This window comes from Anabas testudineus, chromosome 18 (genome assembly GCF_900324465.2).
Source record: "Anabas testudineus chromosome 18, fAnaTes1.2, whole genome shotgun sequence".
Classification (NCBI taxonomy): domain Eukaryota; kingdom Metazoa; phylum Chordata; class Actinopteri; order Anabantiformes; family Anabantidae; genus Anabas; species Anabas testudineus.
The window spans coordinates 1,424,492-1,439,584 of record NC_046627.1 but is presented as its reverse complement, the minus strand read 5'-3'; the positions used below and the strand labels follow the sequence as shown (position 1 = coordinate 1,439,584).

General features: G+C 40.7%; 1 protein-coding gene across 1 annotated transcript; it reads left to right on the top strand.

Moving 5' to 3' along the window:
• Positions 1 to 8: 8 nt before the first annotated feature.
• On the top strand, positions 9 to 5,597 carry LOC113168667 (myelin-oligodendrocyte glycoprotein-like). The gene is made up of 3 exons (XM_033326701.1): positions 9 to 757; positions 3,361 to 3,699; positions 4,526 to 5,597. The coding sequence occupies exons 1-3, from the start codon at positions 721 to 723 to the stop codon at positions 4,690 to 4,692; spliced, it is 543 nt and encodes a 180-aa protein (XP_033182592.1). The 5' UTR covers positions 9 to 720; the 3' UTR covers positions 4,693 to 5,597.
• Positions 5,598 to 15,093: the final 9,496 nt, after the last annotated feature.

Here is a 15,093-nt window from a genome sequence, read left to right as displayed (position 1 = left end):
TTTCGACCTTTTGTCTCATTACTTTCTTAGTTTTAATTGGAGCAGCAGCTTCCAGAACTGTTTTCATTTAGTTTTATGACACAGATGGAATCAAGTATGAAACACAACAACACACTCAGACAAACGTGTGTGTCTGATCAGATTGGATCATTCAGGCTTCTTCGTCACACTGACTCCTTTTATTTTCAGGCGGATTCAGTTCCAGTCTCTACATGTCTCAGTCGGACGAGTCAGATCCTGTTCTCATCAGAACAAGTGAGTCCATTCAGAAACAGGACATCAGGAACAGCACTGGGCAGCGAGGACATTCGGACATAAAGAGCACACTGTATTCCAGCCGTGCATGTGGATGATGGCTCCTTGTACTGATCCGCTGTAATTACATTGACAGAGTGAGGACTGTGAAAACCCACCTGAGGTTTTTGGAGCTCCCACTGAGGAAGGACAGGTAGATGAATGTCAGGAGGAAGTAGCTGAACTGGACTCAGTGTGTAATGAATGAAATGGTGGACTGTACCTTTAATATGGAGATAACAGCTGATTAGTACAGACGGACACACCTCCTCCCTCGTTCCATCATCTCTGAACTATGGTTTTTTCTTGTAAAGCTGTTCAACCTGAAACTTGATCCTTCAGTTGAAGCTGTTTCTGAAGCTGCTCTTAGTTTAGGAAGAAGCAGGTTGAAGGAGACTTTGTGGTTGTTGGAGTTTCTACAGGAAGATGAAGATGTTGGTGGTGTTTGTGATCCTCGTGCACGGTAAGAGAAGCTTCCTTCATCCCAGACTTCAGTCTGACCTCAGTACTTTAATTTCTGTGTAACACAGATTGAAAAAAAATTCAATATTTTTTCTTCTTGAAGTCTAGGGAACATATTAGAAATTCTCTTGATAAGACTCTGATTGATCAGATTAATCCTGTTGTTTTATTTCAACCAGTTATATGACAAAGTTCAGTCAATAATTAAAACTTTTAAGAGCAAACTACAAAACCAGAACAGAGTTTATTAAAAAAAAAAAAGGTAATAGGTGTGAATAGAAACATTATTACAGGGATCAGTAAAGTGTAATCTAATCTAAGACTAGATAACACTTGTGTTGGTTCCTTCATTAAAGAAAGAAAAACAGACAGTGGAAGATAAAGTATGTGGACCTTTTGAAATGTTGTGGTTTTCTGCATCTGTTTCTTCTAAATCGTGATCTGAACTTCATCTAAGTCGAGATATTAATAAATATAATGTGCTTAAAGCTTAATAACACAAAAAAAAATATGTTTTTGTCTTTATGAAGAACAATTTCTACTGGGAAATGTATGTGAACCCTTCAAATTAGGACCTTAAAGATTTTGAGTTTTCAGGGTTACAAAGTGATGTCAAAGAAATTCACCAGTCTACAGTTAAACAATATTCAAATGGAGACACTTTGGGACGGAGGCTACTCTACCAAGAAGTGGGCGGCTAGTTAAAATGAGAGAGCAAGAGCACAACAAACACTTATTGAGGTAAAGAAACAACTAAAGTGACAGCCAAAGATTTGAAAGCATCATTGTCACTGGTTAACATCTATGTTTATGTGTCAACAGTAGGTAAAACATTGAACAAGCAGGGGGTCTATGGCAGGAGACCACGAAGGAAACTGCTTTTTATTAAAAAGAACATTGCTACAGTCTGAAGTTTGTTAAAGACACATGGACACTTCACAGAGTGGCAACATTTGTGAACTGATGAAACTATATTGAAATATTTAGAAAGAACACACAGCACTACATCTGGTGTAAAAGTGTTACTGCATATCATCATGAAAACATCATCCAAATCATGAAGTATGGTGGAGGAAACATCATGATTTGGGCCTGCTGCCTGTCCAGCTTGCATTGACTGGAAGGAAGATGAATTCCCAGGTGTATCAAAACATTCTTCTTAATAATGTGGGAATGTCTGTGCAGCTGAAACATTGTAGAAGTTGGGTGATGCAACAGGAAAATGATCCAAAACACACAACAAACAAAATCTGGCTTTTGGAGTGGCCTAGTCAGAGTCCAGACCTCAACCCAATAGATCTGCTATGGAACGACCTGAGTTAGTGACAGGAGTTATTATCTTTTTTACCAGCACTGTGAGGTTTTTATGGTTGTTTTCCATAAAGACACAAAAGATAAGTAAAATGTTATTTTAATCAGATTGTATTTGTTAATAAGTTTTACTTAAGATCACATTTTATGACAAATTACTGCAGAAAACCATTCAAATTTGACAAGGTTCACATACTGTTGCCTGCACAGTTAGTGTTTTAAAAAACATATTTAATATTACTTTAGTCAGTTTAAGTTTAATTCCTTATTTATTTTAGTTTTGTGTAAAACCCCTCTGGTCTGCAGCAGGTTACCTGTGAAGCCTTAGTTACCATGGTGATAGACCCTGATTAAAACCAGATCAGCTTTGTGATTCTGGAAAACCTGAGTTAAGACAGCTGGATAAGAAACTGATGTCACTTTGTGATACCAGCCCTTAAAGGCCTTCATCACATCATCAAAACGAGCCCAGTACTGTAGGTTTTCTGAGAAGAAGAAAATATTGTGAGTAAGTATAAAACTTTACAAAGTGACATCACACAGAGCCCACATACAAGGAAAGTATTAACACTGTTTTATTCACTGGAGTTTAGATTTTTACCAAATAAACAAATAAATACTGGTGTATTATCATAAATTAACCACCAGTCAGTAAATAAAATGGTTTAAAATCTACATTAGTATGAATGTCCACACCTGAATATACTGTATACGAGTACTTTAACATTTGGTCCTATATAATCACTATATAAACTTCCACATTATATCTATTTTAACCAGGTGTGATTATTTCACTGTCACAGGTTTCCCAAAATAGAACAGATCAGGATACAGGTTGTAGTGAAATAGTTTATTTTGAGGGTCACAAACAAGGATATGAAAAGAAAAAGAGAAACAGAAAATCACTCCAGTCAGAGGAAAAGTCAAACTACAGAAGTCACAGAACTAGAAACAGGACGTGTTGTGTCCTTAATTAAAGAGAAATACTGAGAGGAGAAGAGTGAAGGAACCAGCTCGCTCTCTGCATCACTCGTCTGTATTTACTGAGAGGAAGTAGAGCTGTCTCCCCCTACTGGTGACCACAGGTAACAGCATCACTGGAAGATCGATGCACCATCAACTCACGCAGACAACAATCCACATTACATATCTGCTTCTATACAAGAAAACTAAATGACACATCCTGAAATTAGGAGATTCTGATCAGTAGCTACCTTAAACTTAAACTAACTCCCTTTTTTCTACCTGTCACAGACACAGCTGATTCATGTTTGTGTTTCTGTGTCCTCACAGTTTTCCAGCATGGTTTGGGTGTGGAGGTGTATGAGGGGGCAGCTTCAGTCCTGTTGCCCTGCCACATCTCTTCTGTTCCTCTGAGGCCAACGGTGCTGTGGAGCCGCAACACACTCAGTCCATCCACTATCCACCAGCGTGACTCAGATGGTGATGACCTTAAAGATCAAAACCTGTGTTACAAAGGACGAACATCGATGAGGACTGATGCTCTGACAGCTGGAGACCTCAGTCTGACTCTGAGAAAACCAAGTGTCTCTGACAGCGGAAACTACACCTGCACCATCACAGCGTTTGGAAATGAACGGAGACTGGCAGACGTAGAGCTGCAGGTCAAAGGTCAGTAACAAACCCTAACACCTACTGTAGATACAGGTCAGAGGTCAGGACTGTAACTCTAACAGAACCAGGCTCAGGGTGGACGGCCATCTGCCTCGACTGGTTAAAGTAAATGGAATAAGGAAAGAGACAAGAACAACAACAAAAACACTGAGCAGGTCGGTAGAACCAGTAACTGGACTCTGGAGATTTACAGCTCAGAGGACGAGGACACAGAGAGGAGGAAACACAACTACAGGAGAGAGAAGACATCAAGGAGAGGAGAGGAGCTCAGTGTATCAGTAGAGGTCCCGATGTACATTTAGAAACTCTAGGAACCACAAGTAGACCTGCACTCTGAGAACAAAGTGTTCTGATGGTTAAATATGAACTATGAGGTCTTTAAGATAAGATGGAGCATGAATATTAAGTTGAACCACAGTGACAGAGAAAGTAAAGAAGTTGTAACTAACAGCGCTTCTTTCCTGCTGATCACTGCTGACAGGTTGAAGATCTACAGCTGGAGTTACTACTTTCCAAGACACAGAGAACATTGTTCAATGTAACAACGTCTCAACCTGTTTAGAATTGTTTTATGATTAAACCAGAGAAAAGTCCACAACATGATCCTTTGACATGAAGGAGCAGCTTCCTGTTGTCCTCAGCTTGTAAAACTCAGTAGCAACAGGGCAGAGACAATGACACAGGTGAACCAGATGAAGGTTAACAAGGTGCACTGAGGTTAAGGAGCGGGAACATGCAGGGTATCTGAAAAGAGAAAGGGACCAGGAATGGGAGAGAACAGAATGTGCAGAAACGGTCACAGTGTCTCTTCTCTTGTCCACAGAACCCAACACTTTACCAGCTGATGTCTCGGTTCTCCTGAGTGTCCTGCTCATTGCTCTGGTTGTTATTGTGGTTCTTGGAGTTTATCTGTGGAGAAGTAAAGTTCATCTGAGGAGATCAGAAACCAAAGGTATGTTGTTGTTTTGTGTGTTGTCACCTCCTCTGTGATCCAGCAGCTCTGTTCCACTGTGAGGAGCATTTAGCTGCTTTAAGTCCACATGTCCTGAGGCTCGTTCTTCCAAACCACTGAGTTGTGATGATGGTGGTGGAGAACGGTGTCTAACACGTTGGGATTTCTATCAACATAAAGACTGTTGTTACTCACCGTTATCTTCTTATATTCACTCATGTTGTGCAGCTCTTCTCTCTGATAAATGAACCCATGAAACATTGATGGAGTCAGTTTAAAGTCCTATTTCCAGTCGGTCTCTGTCAGGAAAGTCGTCTTCACATTCAGACAGTTCTGGATATCAGTAGGACAGAAGCCTGATACCAGGGAGACTGGACCAGCAGACAGCAGCTTGACAGCAGAGAGTCAAACAGCTGATGTCCGATCTTTATCTGAACAGTAACTAACTACATCTGTTGGAGTAAAATCAATAACTTAAGTTTCATAACAACATGAATCATCATCAACAACATCGTCAATGAAGAAACTGTTTGATTCTCACATATTTACAGAGACTTGTTGCTGTGATTTCATGGATTTCAAAGTTAGCTCCTGTTCTGATACGACCAAGGAAAAAGCTTCTTCCTCCACAGACACCACAGCACATCTGGAGTCTTTTACACAGTCCACAGGATGGACCACTAGGTCCAGCTCAGCTCAGTACATTTACTGCTCAGATGAACCTGAACCACAACATTGTTGTAGTGAACTGATGCCAAAGTTCACCACCAGCTGGTTCAAAGGATGTTTCTGCTGGTTTCTTCTCTCATTGTTTCCAATGTCTCTGTGCTTATTAACACGTCCTCTTCTCCAGATCTGATATGAACTAAAACTCACTGACCAGTGATTCTCTGTCAGAGGTTTGATTTACGACAAATATTTCACTTCATAACCTCAAAGAAAATGTGTCAGTGCTGCTGCTGCTGTCTGTCCACATCATCTTCTGCTCTGTTGTCCTCTCAGTCCAACAGGTGGTGGAGGTGGATTCAGGGGTGGAGTCTGTCCTGCTGCCCTGTGAAACCAAAGTCCACCTGCCTGAAGACGTCAATGTGGAGTGGACGAACAGAGACAGTGATAAGGTCCTTGTGTATCAGAACAGTCTTCTTCTTCTTCTCTTTCGGCTTTTCCCATCAGGGGTCGCCACAGCAAATCATCCTTTTCCACCTCACTCTATCATGAACATCTTCTACCCTAACACTAGCCAACCTCATGTCCTCTGTTATAACATCCATATATCTCCTCCTTGGTCGTCCTCTTGTCCTCCTGCCTGACAGCTCCATCTCCAACATTCTACCAATATACTCACTATCCCTCCTCTGAACATGTCCGAACCATCTCAGTCTGGCCTCTCTGACTTTGTCGCTAACTCAGACAACGTGAGCCGTCCCTCTGATGTACTCGTTCCTTATTCTGTCTAACCTGGTCACTCCTAAGGAGAACCTCAACATCTTCATCTCTGCTACCTCCATCTCAGCCTCTTGTCTCTCTCTCACTGCTACCGTCTCTAACCCATAGAGCAGAGCTGGTCTCACCACTGTCTTGTACACCTTTCCTTTGAGTCTTGCTGACACTCTTCTGTCACACAACACTCCTGACACTCAAAATACTCCTTCCATCTTTTCTGCACACTCTCCTGGGTTGTTAGCACCTTTCCATCTCTGTCCTTAATCACCCTTACCTGTTACACATCCTTCCCATCTCTATCTCTCTGTCTGGCTAGCCTGTACAAGTCCTTCTCTCCTTCCTTTGTGTCTAACCTGTCTTACTCATCGTAAGCTTTCTGTTTGGCCTTTGCCACCTCCCTCTTCACTCTACGCTGCGCTTCCTTGTACTCCTGTCTACTTTCCTCAGTCCTTTCTACATCCCACTTCCTTCTAGCTAACTTCTTCCTCTGGACGCATTCCTGTACTTCCTCATTCCACCACCAAGTGTCTTTACCTTCTTTCCTCTTTCCAGATGACACACCTAGCACCTTCCTACCTGTTTCCCTGATAATCTCTGCTGTAGTTTCCCAGTCATCTGGAAGCTCATCCTGACCACCAAGAACCTGTCTCAACGTCTGTCTGAATTCCTCACAAGTTTCTTCATTCTTTAGCTTCCACCACTTGGTCTTCTTTTCTGTCTTCCCTCTCTTCTTCTTCCTGACCTCCAGAGTCATCTTGCACACCACCATGCGGTGCTGTCTGGCTACACTCTCTCCTACCACCACTTTACAGTCACTAACCTCTCTCAAATGACCTCGTCTACATAGGATGTAGTCCACCTGCGTACTCCTACCTCCACTTCTGTATGTCACTCTATGTTCCTCTCTCTTCTGGAAGTAGGTGTTGACTACAGCCATTTCCATCCTCTTAGCAAAGTCCACCACCATCTGTCCTTCCAGATTCCTTTCCTTCACACCAAACCTGCCCATCACCTCCTCATCACCTCTGTTGCCCTCACCAACATGCCCATTGAAGTCTGCTCCAACAACAACTCTCTCTCCTCTGGGGATACTCTCTATGACCTCATCAAACTCACTCCAGAATCTCTCCTTCTCTTCTAACTCACAGCCAACCTGTGGAGCATACCCACTGACTACATTCACCATCACCCCTTCAATTTCTAAGTTTAGGCTCAGCACCCTGTCTGAGACTCTTTTCACCTCTAGAACACTGTTTACAAACTCCCCCTTCAGGATCACTCCTACCCCGTTTCTCTTCCTATCCACACCATGGTAGAACAGTTTGTATCGTCCTCCAATACTACGTGCCTTGCTGCCCTTCCACCTTGTCTCCTGCACACACAGTACATCTACCTTCCTTCTCTCCATCATGTCGGCCAGCTCTCTGCCTTTCCCTGTCATTGTGCCAACGTTAAGAGTCCCTATTCTTAGATCTATGTTCCTGCCTGTTGCCTTCTCTCTCTGACCACGAACCCTTCTGCCTCCCCTCTTTCTTCGACCAACAGTAGTCAAATTTCCACCTGCGTTGGCGGTCGTTGTTAACCCAGGCCTCGACCGATCTGGTATAAAATGCTTATGGACGATGGTTGTTTTTGGCTATTTTTACGCCGGATGCCCTTCCTGATGCAACCCTCTCTATTTTTCTGGGCTTGGGACCGGCACAGAAGTCACTGACTTGCAACCCCTGTGGCTAGATTAATCAGATTAAGACAGTATTGATCAGAAAGAGTTTAGATCCAGAACAAAGTGGAAGGAAGAAGAAAGAAAAGCAGCTTTAATAGTTTGGATCAGGGAAAGATTCAGAAAATCTTCCAGCTGTGTTGAAGAAGGTTTTAGTTTCTAGATTTCTGTCCCCTGTGACCTTCTGGTCTGATCTGGTTCTGTCCTTCAGGTTTCTCTCCAACTTTGTCCTCATTCAGTAAAGTGATTAAAAACTGCTGCTGCTGTCTGTCCAGCTGATGTTGTGGTTTGTTGTCCTCTCAGTCTGTCAGGTGGAGGTGGAGGAGGGAGTGGAGTCAGTCCAGCTGCCCTTCAGGACCACAGGGGACCTGCATGAGGACGCTGAAATTTGGTGGACTCGTGAGGAACCTGAACCACAAATGGTCACAGCTCACATTTATGAGAACGGCTCTGATCAGCCTAAGAAACAGAACCAGTTTTACAGAGGTCGAACAAAGATGAAGAGAAACCTGCTGAAAACTGGAGACCTCAGTCTGATCCTGAAGAACCCCACAAACTGGGACACAGGAGAATACGGATGTAAAGTTTATGACAAGGAGGGAAACTTGCTGAGATGGAAAACTGTGCAGCTTCAGGTCAAAGGTCCGAACTAAGATACTTGTAGCTGTGTTTTTGGTCTCTCCCTCTCTACCTGTCTCTCTCTCTACCTGTATCCCTCTCTAACTGTCTCTTTCTCCTTTTATAGAGTGAATTCAGGACACAGATCAAACAGTGGACATCAGGAACAGAAGCAGCTCCACTGATCCAACTCCTCTGATTGATGCTGATCAATCAGTTTGATCGGTCTGTTGATCGATCTTTGATTATTGATCTGATCGGACTTTGGATCAGAGACAAACTGGAAGTGAAGGAGCTGATGGACGATGGATGAAGACAGGAGGACTCTTTGTCTTCTTCTTCTTCCCTCGGACTCCTCCTGACTCTCACACAGTCTACACACTCACTATTGATCCCTATTGATGGGTGCTGATCAGTGATGTCACAGTGTGATGTCACATGTTGATCAGCTCTGTGATCTGGACTCCAACATGTTCTTGTGGTTTTTTAGTGACTTCTGCTTTAGATCCTCTGAACTCTGACAGAGGTCTCACTCTGGAGGAAACTCTCCACACTTTGAATCTCTTTGTTTTCTTCTCTCACTCAACATGTGACAGTTTTTATCCATTGATTCAACACATTTTCTAAAACACTGTCACACTTCTCCAAACATTTCCTCCAATCACCAGCTCACTTTCTACTGTTCACACAACACTTGATTTGTCCTTAGTGTGTTGAGCTGCAGTTCCTCTGACGTCCACCAGATGCTGCTGTGATCAACCTGACTAATACTTAATTCTCTTACTCTTTAATTCTGGCTCCATGAGAAGAAGCTCAGTGAATCTGCTGAAAGCTGAACTTGTAAAAAACGTGTAAAAATTGCTCTGACTTTGTAGAGAGAAGTTTCCCATTCAATTAAACTCCAAGATCAAATATGGTTGGTTTGTGGGTTTACAGTCCACAAAGTGGAAAATTAAAAATGAAAGAAAATTAAATTCAATTATATTTATTTGCATTGAGCCAAATCACAACAGAAGTCATCTCAACGACATTTGGAACAAGACATAGTGAACGGAAGAGATAATGATAATGTTAATGTCACAGCTGAGCTGCTGTAAGACTGTGATTGAACAGTAGCTGATAAGGATTTTGGGTAATGTAGTAAAATGAAACAAGTTATTTACAGGGTGATTATCTAACCAAACAGTTGTCAGAACCAGACTTCATTCATATTTTAACTGATTTAAAAAGAAACAGACTCCACCCTTCAGTCCTCCAACAGAATCAGTGAACTCAGGCACACATGACTAAAAACTTGGTGTTGTAAATGTTTCTCTTTATCAAACCGTAAAATTATGTTGTCTTGATTTTAAATTGTTCTGTTGTTTCTTTGTCTTTGTGGTTAGTGGGTTAGTTTTCATTTTCCCTGCATCAGTGCAGTGGGTTTTTGTTGTCCCTTTTTCACCTCTAGTTTATGTTGTGTTCATTTGATTTCCCCACCTAGTTGTTTTCCTGTGTTTCTGCTTCAAGTGAAGGAGTTTAACTATATAAGGCCAATGGTGTCATATTTGATACACAAAAATCTTTTGATTAAATAATTATCATAAACTTCTGATGTATCAAACATAAAACATAAAAAACAAACAGTAAACATGAAAAATCTTACATTTTGAAATAATGTCTGTGCAATACACACTCCATTTAAATATATAGGATGTTGTAACTACTATTTATTGGACTGGGCTTTAAAGGGTTAAGTATCTACTGTAGTTCTAGTTAAGTTTCTCTTATTCATGAGTGAGGGAAGAATGAACGTGAGATTGAGAGAGGGATCAATGCGATGGCAGTTGTAATACAGTTGATGTACAGGTCTGTCAAATTAACATTCAGTCTACATTCCTACCCTCTCCTAGGGCCATAAACTCTGAGTCATGTTGAATGGATGAAGTCCTGGATACACGCTGTCAAAGTTTTTGTCTCTGTAGGGTGTTTGGGCTCTTGGTGTTTACCTTGAAGGGCTGAAGGAGGTGTCTGGGGAGAGGGAAGTCTGGACATCTCTGCTTAGACTGCTGCTCCTGTGACCCAGCACTAGATAAATGGAAGAAGATGGATGGATGCATCAGTCACATGTTATTTATTATCTGGGGTCGTGGGACATCAGCTCCCAGAGCTCTATGCAACATCTGAAACAGGTGTGATGGGATCCTCTACAGTCAAGATGTTTCACTCCGAAGTCATTTGTGGAGCTGCGTTAACACTCAGTCTTATTGCAGGTGTACAAATGTACAGTTTACAGAGTGAAGCATCTTTCCACAACAACAATCTTTGCCTGAGTAAAGATAATGACTTTAAAGAAGGTTTAACTTTAACAAGTTACTCCTGGAGTTAATGTTCATTAATGATAATAAACTACCTTTGGCTGTGATTTGAAGCCGTAGAGTTTGGTGCTTTTTGGTAAAACATTAACATTAACATTATGTTCAGCCATCAGCCATAATATAAGCTAAAGCTGATCACCATGACGAGGACACAGCACATGACATAGTTTTGTGTCTACATCCTCCCTGCTCCCTCCTCTGAACATGATTTCTCATCTTCTGTTTATTCAGTGAAACATATTTGACTGTTAATGTTGTCGTCAATGTAACTTCTACAGTTTTGTACTAACTAATGTCATAACCGAGTAGCCACAGAACTAGCATTAACAGCTAACCATTTTCTGTTACACTTAGGTTAGCTAGCTAACATTCATTTGTCTTCAGTCAAAGAAAAGCTAACGTTAGCTAACTACCTCTCTCCACGTGTTAGCTTAACGTTAGCTAACAAACCTTCATCCTTACCTTGATATATTTCAGCTCTCCAGGAGCAGGAGCCAGGCCGTTCACTTTAATTCACAGAAGAAGCACAAAGCTGGGCGCTAAAACAGCTGCTAACTGCTCCAACTTACACTTGAAGTACTACGGTAATGTAGTAAAACTAATCCAAGTATCTGGACTGACCTGTCCTACCAGGACCTGTGGCTGCCTGGCTGTCAGTAAAGGTTTTGTTCATGTAATTAATTAAATCAACGGTGTATTTACACACGTTTATCTGTTATACAGGACATTAAAATAGTGAAATAAGTCACATAAATAAAGAGCACATCTTATAAAGGCTGATCATAGTATAACACTGTTTCACTTTGGCCATCTGTACATGGGTTATTAGCAAGTTATCTTATGCTCTGTAGTAATTTTGTGATTAACTCATCAGCTGCAGTTGTTTTAGTTTTCCATGACATATAACACATTGGAACATTACAAGAATACTACATAAGTCACACTAAATATTATATGTAAGAATCAACATATTTTAAGAAATGTATACTTTACTTTAGGCATATTGTTTCTGTAGAAATAATTTTTTTTTCTAATTAGTAAAAAGTTTTGAACTGTAAATTTGAAATGAGAAATTGAATATAACTTGATGTTTTATCCTTTTATTGACAGTTTAAATCATCGTTAATAAAAGTTGGTGACTTTAACAAAACAATGTCAGAAAATACCTCATTAATGTCAAAGAGAAAACAGGTTTCTCATTTAAATATCACCAATACATTCACACTGGAGAGAAACCATACAGCTGTGATCAGTGCGGGAAATTTTTTGTTACCTCAAATCTACTTAAAAACCATCAAAGAATTCACACTGTAGACAAACATCACTAGTGTGACCAGTGTTGAAAATCATTTTCAGACAAACGTCAGTTATAAATCCATGAACAAAGTCATATGCGAGAGAAAAACCATGCAGCTGTGACCTTTTATGTCTGCATATTGTGTCCTTTGAGGTACAAACTGTACAATTATAAATATTAAACCAGTATTGACGTCAGGACAGTAGTTACTGGTTTTCCATTCCACAGGAACGGTCCTTAGTACCTAAATACAACTTTACTGGAGTCAGATCAGAGGATCAGTAGTAGAGTTTACACAGAACAACCTGCACTGGATGATCGAGACAAATCAATGTTCTCATCAGATCATCAAGAGGTCAGACTGGGCTGTAGCTGGTTATCAGATCAGAAATCCTGTGAACTGTGCTGTTGAACCATGTGCTGCTTTATAAAGTATGTGGATGTAGATTTTGAGATTTGTTTTAAATGGATCATAAAACCAAAGTTGATCTGTTGATCATCTGTTGATATTCAGCTGTGAGTTCCTCCCAGATCTTCTGCAGCCACAGTCTGGTTGGGATCTGATCCTGAATTTGATGAGGTTCAGATGTGTTGATTAGTTTATTGAACCATCAGAGAATATTTCAGCAGCTCCTTTGTGCTGTTTCTGCATCTTGGCCGACTGGAATTCTTAAATTAACCAACCTCAGTCGAACTTTTTGTTCTTGACCTGAGTTTTTTACAACAAATATCAGGAACCACCAGTAGGTGGCGCTGAGCTCATAAAGAAACTTACTTCAACATAAACCAATACAGAACCTGTAGATAGACAAACTGTAATCATACTGTGGACTCAGTGTAATTTAGAGTCATATTTTAATCCAGATTATCGGAGTTGTTGGAACTTTTATAATGTCTCCGCTCCATGAAGTCTTCAGTGTAGTATTTGTAGTATTAGCTCATCAAGAGCTGAGGGACAAACAGAGCTTCCCAGCATCCTTCCAGTCTGTCATAGGTACAAACCAGTTCAGTAACAACTGGACTTGTTTCACCTTCTATCCAGAGGTTTAGAACTGAACGTGAAGAGAGTCCAGTTGTTACTGAACAGCATTTTGTGGGATAAACACGACCTGGACGACTGAGAGTCTCCAGACAAACCCAGTTCCTAAGAAGTCAGCAGACTTTATAAACAGCAGACGTCACGTCGATCATTTCAAACCTGTATTTGATGAGAAGTAGAGACAGAGGTCTTTATTTTGAAATGTGCCACTGGGATCAATTCAAAGTGAGCAGGTATTTTCCTCAGTAACTGGCAGCTGCTGCTGACGGCTGTTTATTTCCTTGTGTGTGGATGAACACCGTCCTGTACGGTGGTAAAACTGTGGCTGCACGTCGACCGTTTCGCAGCAGAAACAGACAGAGATCATGTCCACAGCTCACTGGGATGGCAGCCATGTGCTGGAACACGGAGCTGTGTTCAGAAACACAGTGACCATGGTGTTAACGAACAGCGTCTGCTGAAATGACTACATTCAAATGAACGTTAAACAGGGAACAACAGGAAAGAGGAGATGAATGATGAACTCTATGGTTTTGATAGTGGTGCAGTTAGAGATGTAATAATCCCCAACAGTGGTTCTTATGTAGGTTTATACTTAGGGTCTATTCAGAGTTGATGTCGCCCCTCGTTTCTTTTCTATTTTTCCTCATTTTAATGTTTTTCTTCCTACTTTTCTTACACCGTGTTAGAAAACTGATTTCTGAGAGTTATCCTTTTACATTTCTGCTTCTCATGAGACGACATGACGTGAAGTGACTCTTGTGAACAGGGTTTAGTCCTTGTCAGATGGTGGACCTGACTTTTTATCTCAGGGACTCAGACAGAATGTTCCAACATGTGGTTCAATTCATAATTTCCATTATAATAATAATATTAATTACTATCTATCTACTATCACTGATCAGCTCAAGCTTCTCTCTGCACCTCATCAGGCTGGTTTCACCTGCAGCATCACTTTTCACTCCTCACTGGATCATTCTGTTCCCACTTTATTCACAGCTCCTTGTTCTGGGTGTGGTCACCACATCCTGGTTCCTCTGCTGAGAACAACACCTGTTGTCAGGTATCAGCTGTCACCAAAGTTCAGAATGGTGGAGACGTCTACATGAGCAGTTTTCTTCTTCTAATTTAAGAAGGGGGCAGACACCTGATCTGGGATCTGAGGTTTTCATCAGGTGAATATAAAACTGAACAACAGTCAGAGCAACATGACGTTACCGTAAGGCAGGGGGGTCAAACTCATTTTAGTTCAGGGGCCACATACAGTATAATTTGATGTCAAGTGGGCCGGACCATTAAAATCGAGGTAAAGCTCATCATAGCTATAAATAACAATAAATTCATGTTTTCCCCTTTGTTTTAGTGGAAAGAAGTACAATTACATTAGGATATTTTTTTTATTTAATGAACTATCATATTACAAAACACTTTATGAAGAAAGTCAGATTTCCCAAGAAAAACGTGCAGTTTTCTTCAGTTCATCATTTACATGTGTGCATTACAACTGATCACAGTGATTGTACAAAAGGCACAAAACACAAAAGTCACAGGTATTTAGATTTGAAAAATATGGCAGCCTATTGCACTTCAACATTAAATTAACTTGACATATAGGAATTATTTTTACTCTACATGTGTAAAAATTCTCAAAACTTAAATTGACCCCCCACATCTTACAAACTTAAGTGGTGGACATTTTAAATGTATAAGATAGAAAGTAATAAATAAAAAATAAATATAAGATTTATACATGAAACACACATAAAAAATACATACCGTATTTTCCGCACCTCGTGCGCCTTATATATGGATCAATATTGAGTCAGTCACGCAGTAGAACACGGGAACAGACCAGCAGCCAGAGAATTTAACATTAATGAATCAATGGTGCGGTTTCTGGTCTTTACTGGAGTTGTGAACTGAGGAGTACATTGATCTCAACTACATTTTATCCTATCTTTTCTT

Coding starts and splice junctions, on each gene's coding strand:
- LOC113168667 (XM_033326701.1), top strand. CDS start 721: ATGAAGATGTTGGTGGTGTTTGTGATCCTCGTGCACG. Junction 758..3,360: donor GTTTGTGATCCTCGTGCACG/GTAAGAGAAGCT, acceptor GTGTCCTCACAG/TTTTCCAGCATGGTTTGGGT. Junction 3,700..4,525: donor CGTAGAGCTGCAGGTCAAAG/GTCAGTAACAAA, acceptor TCTTGTCCACAG/AACCCAACACTTTACCAGCT.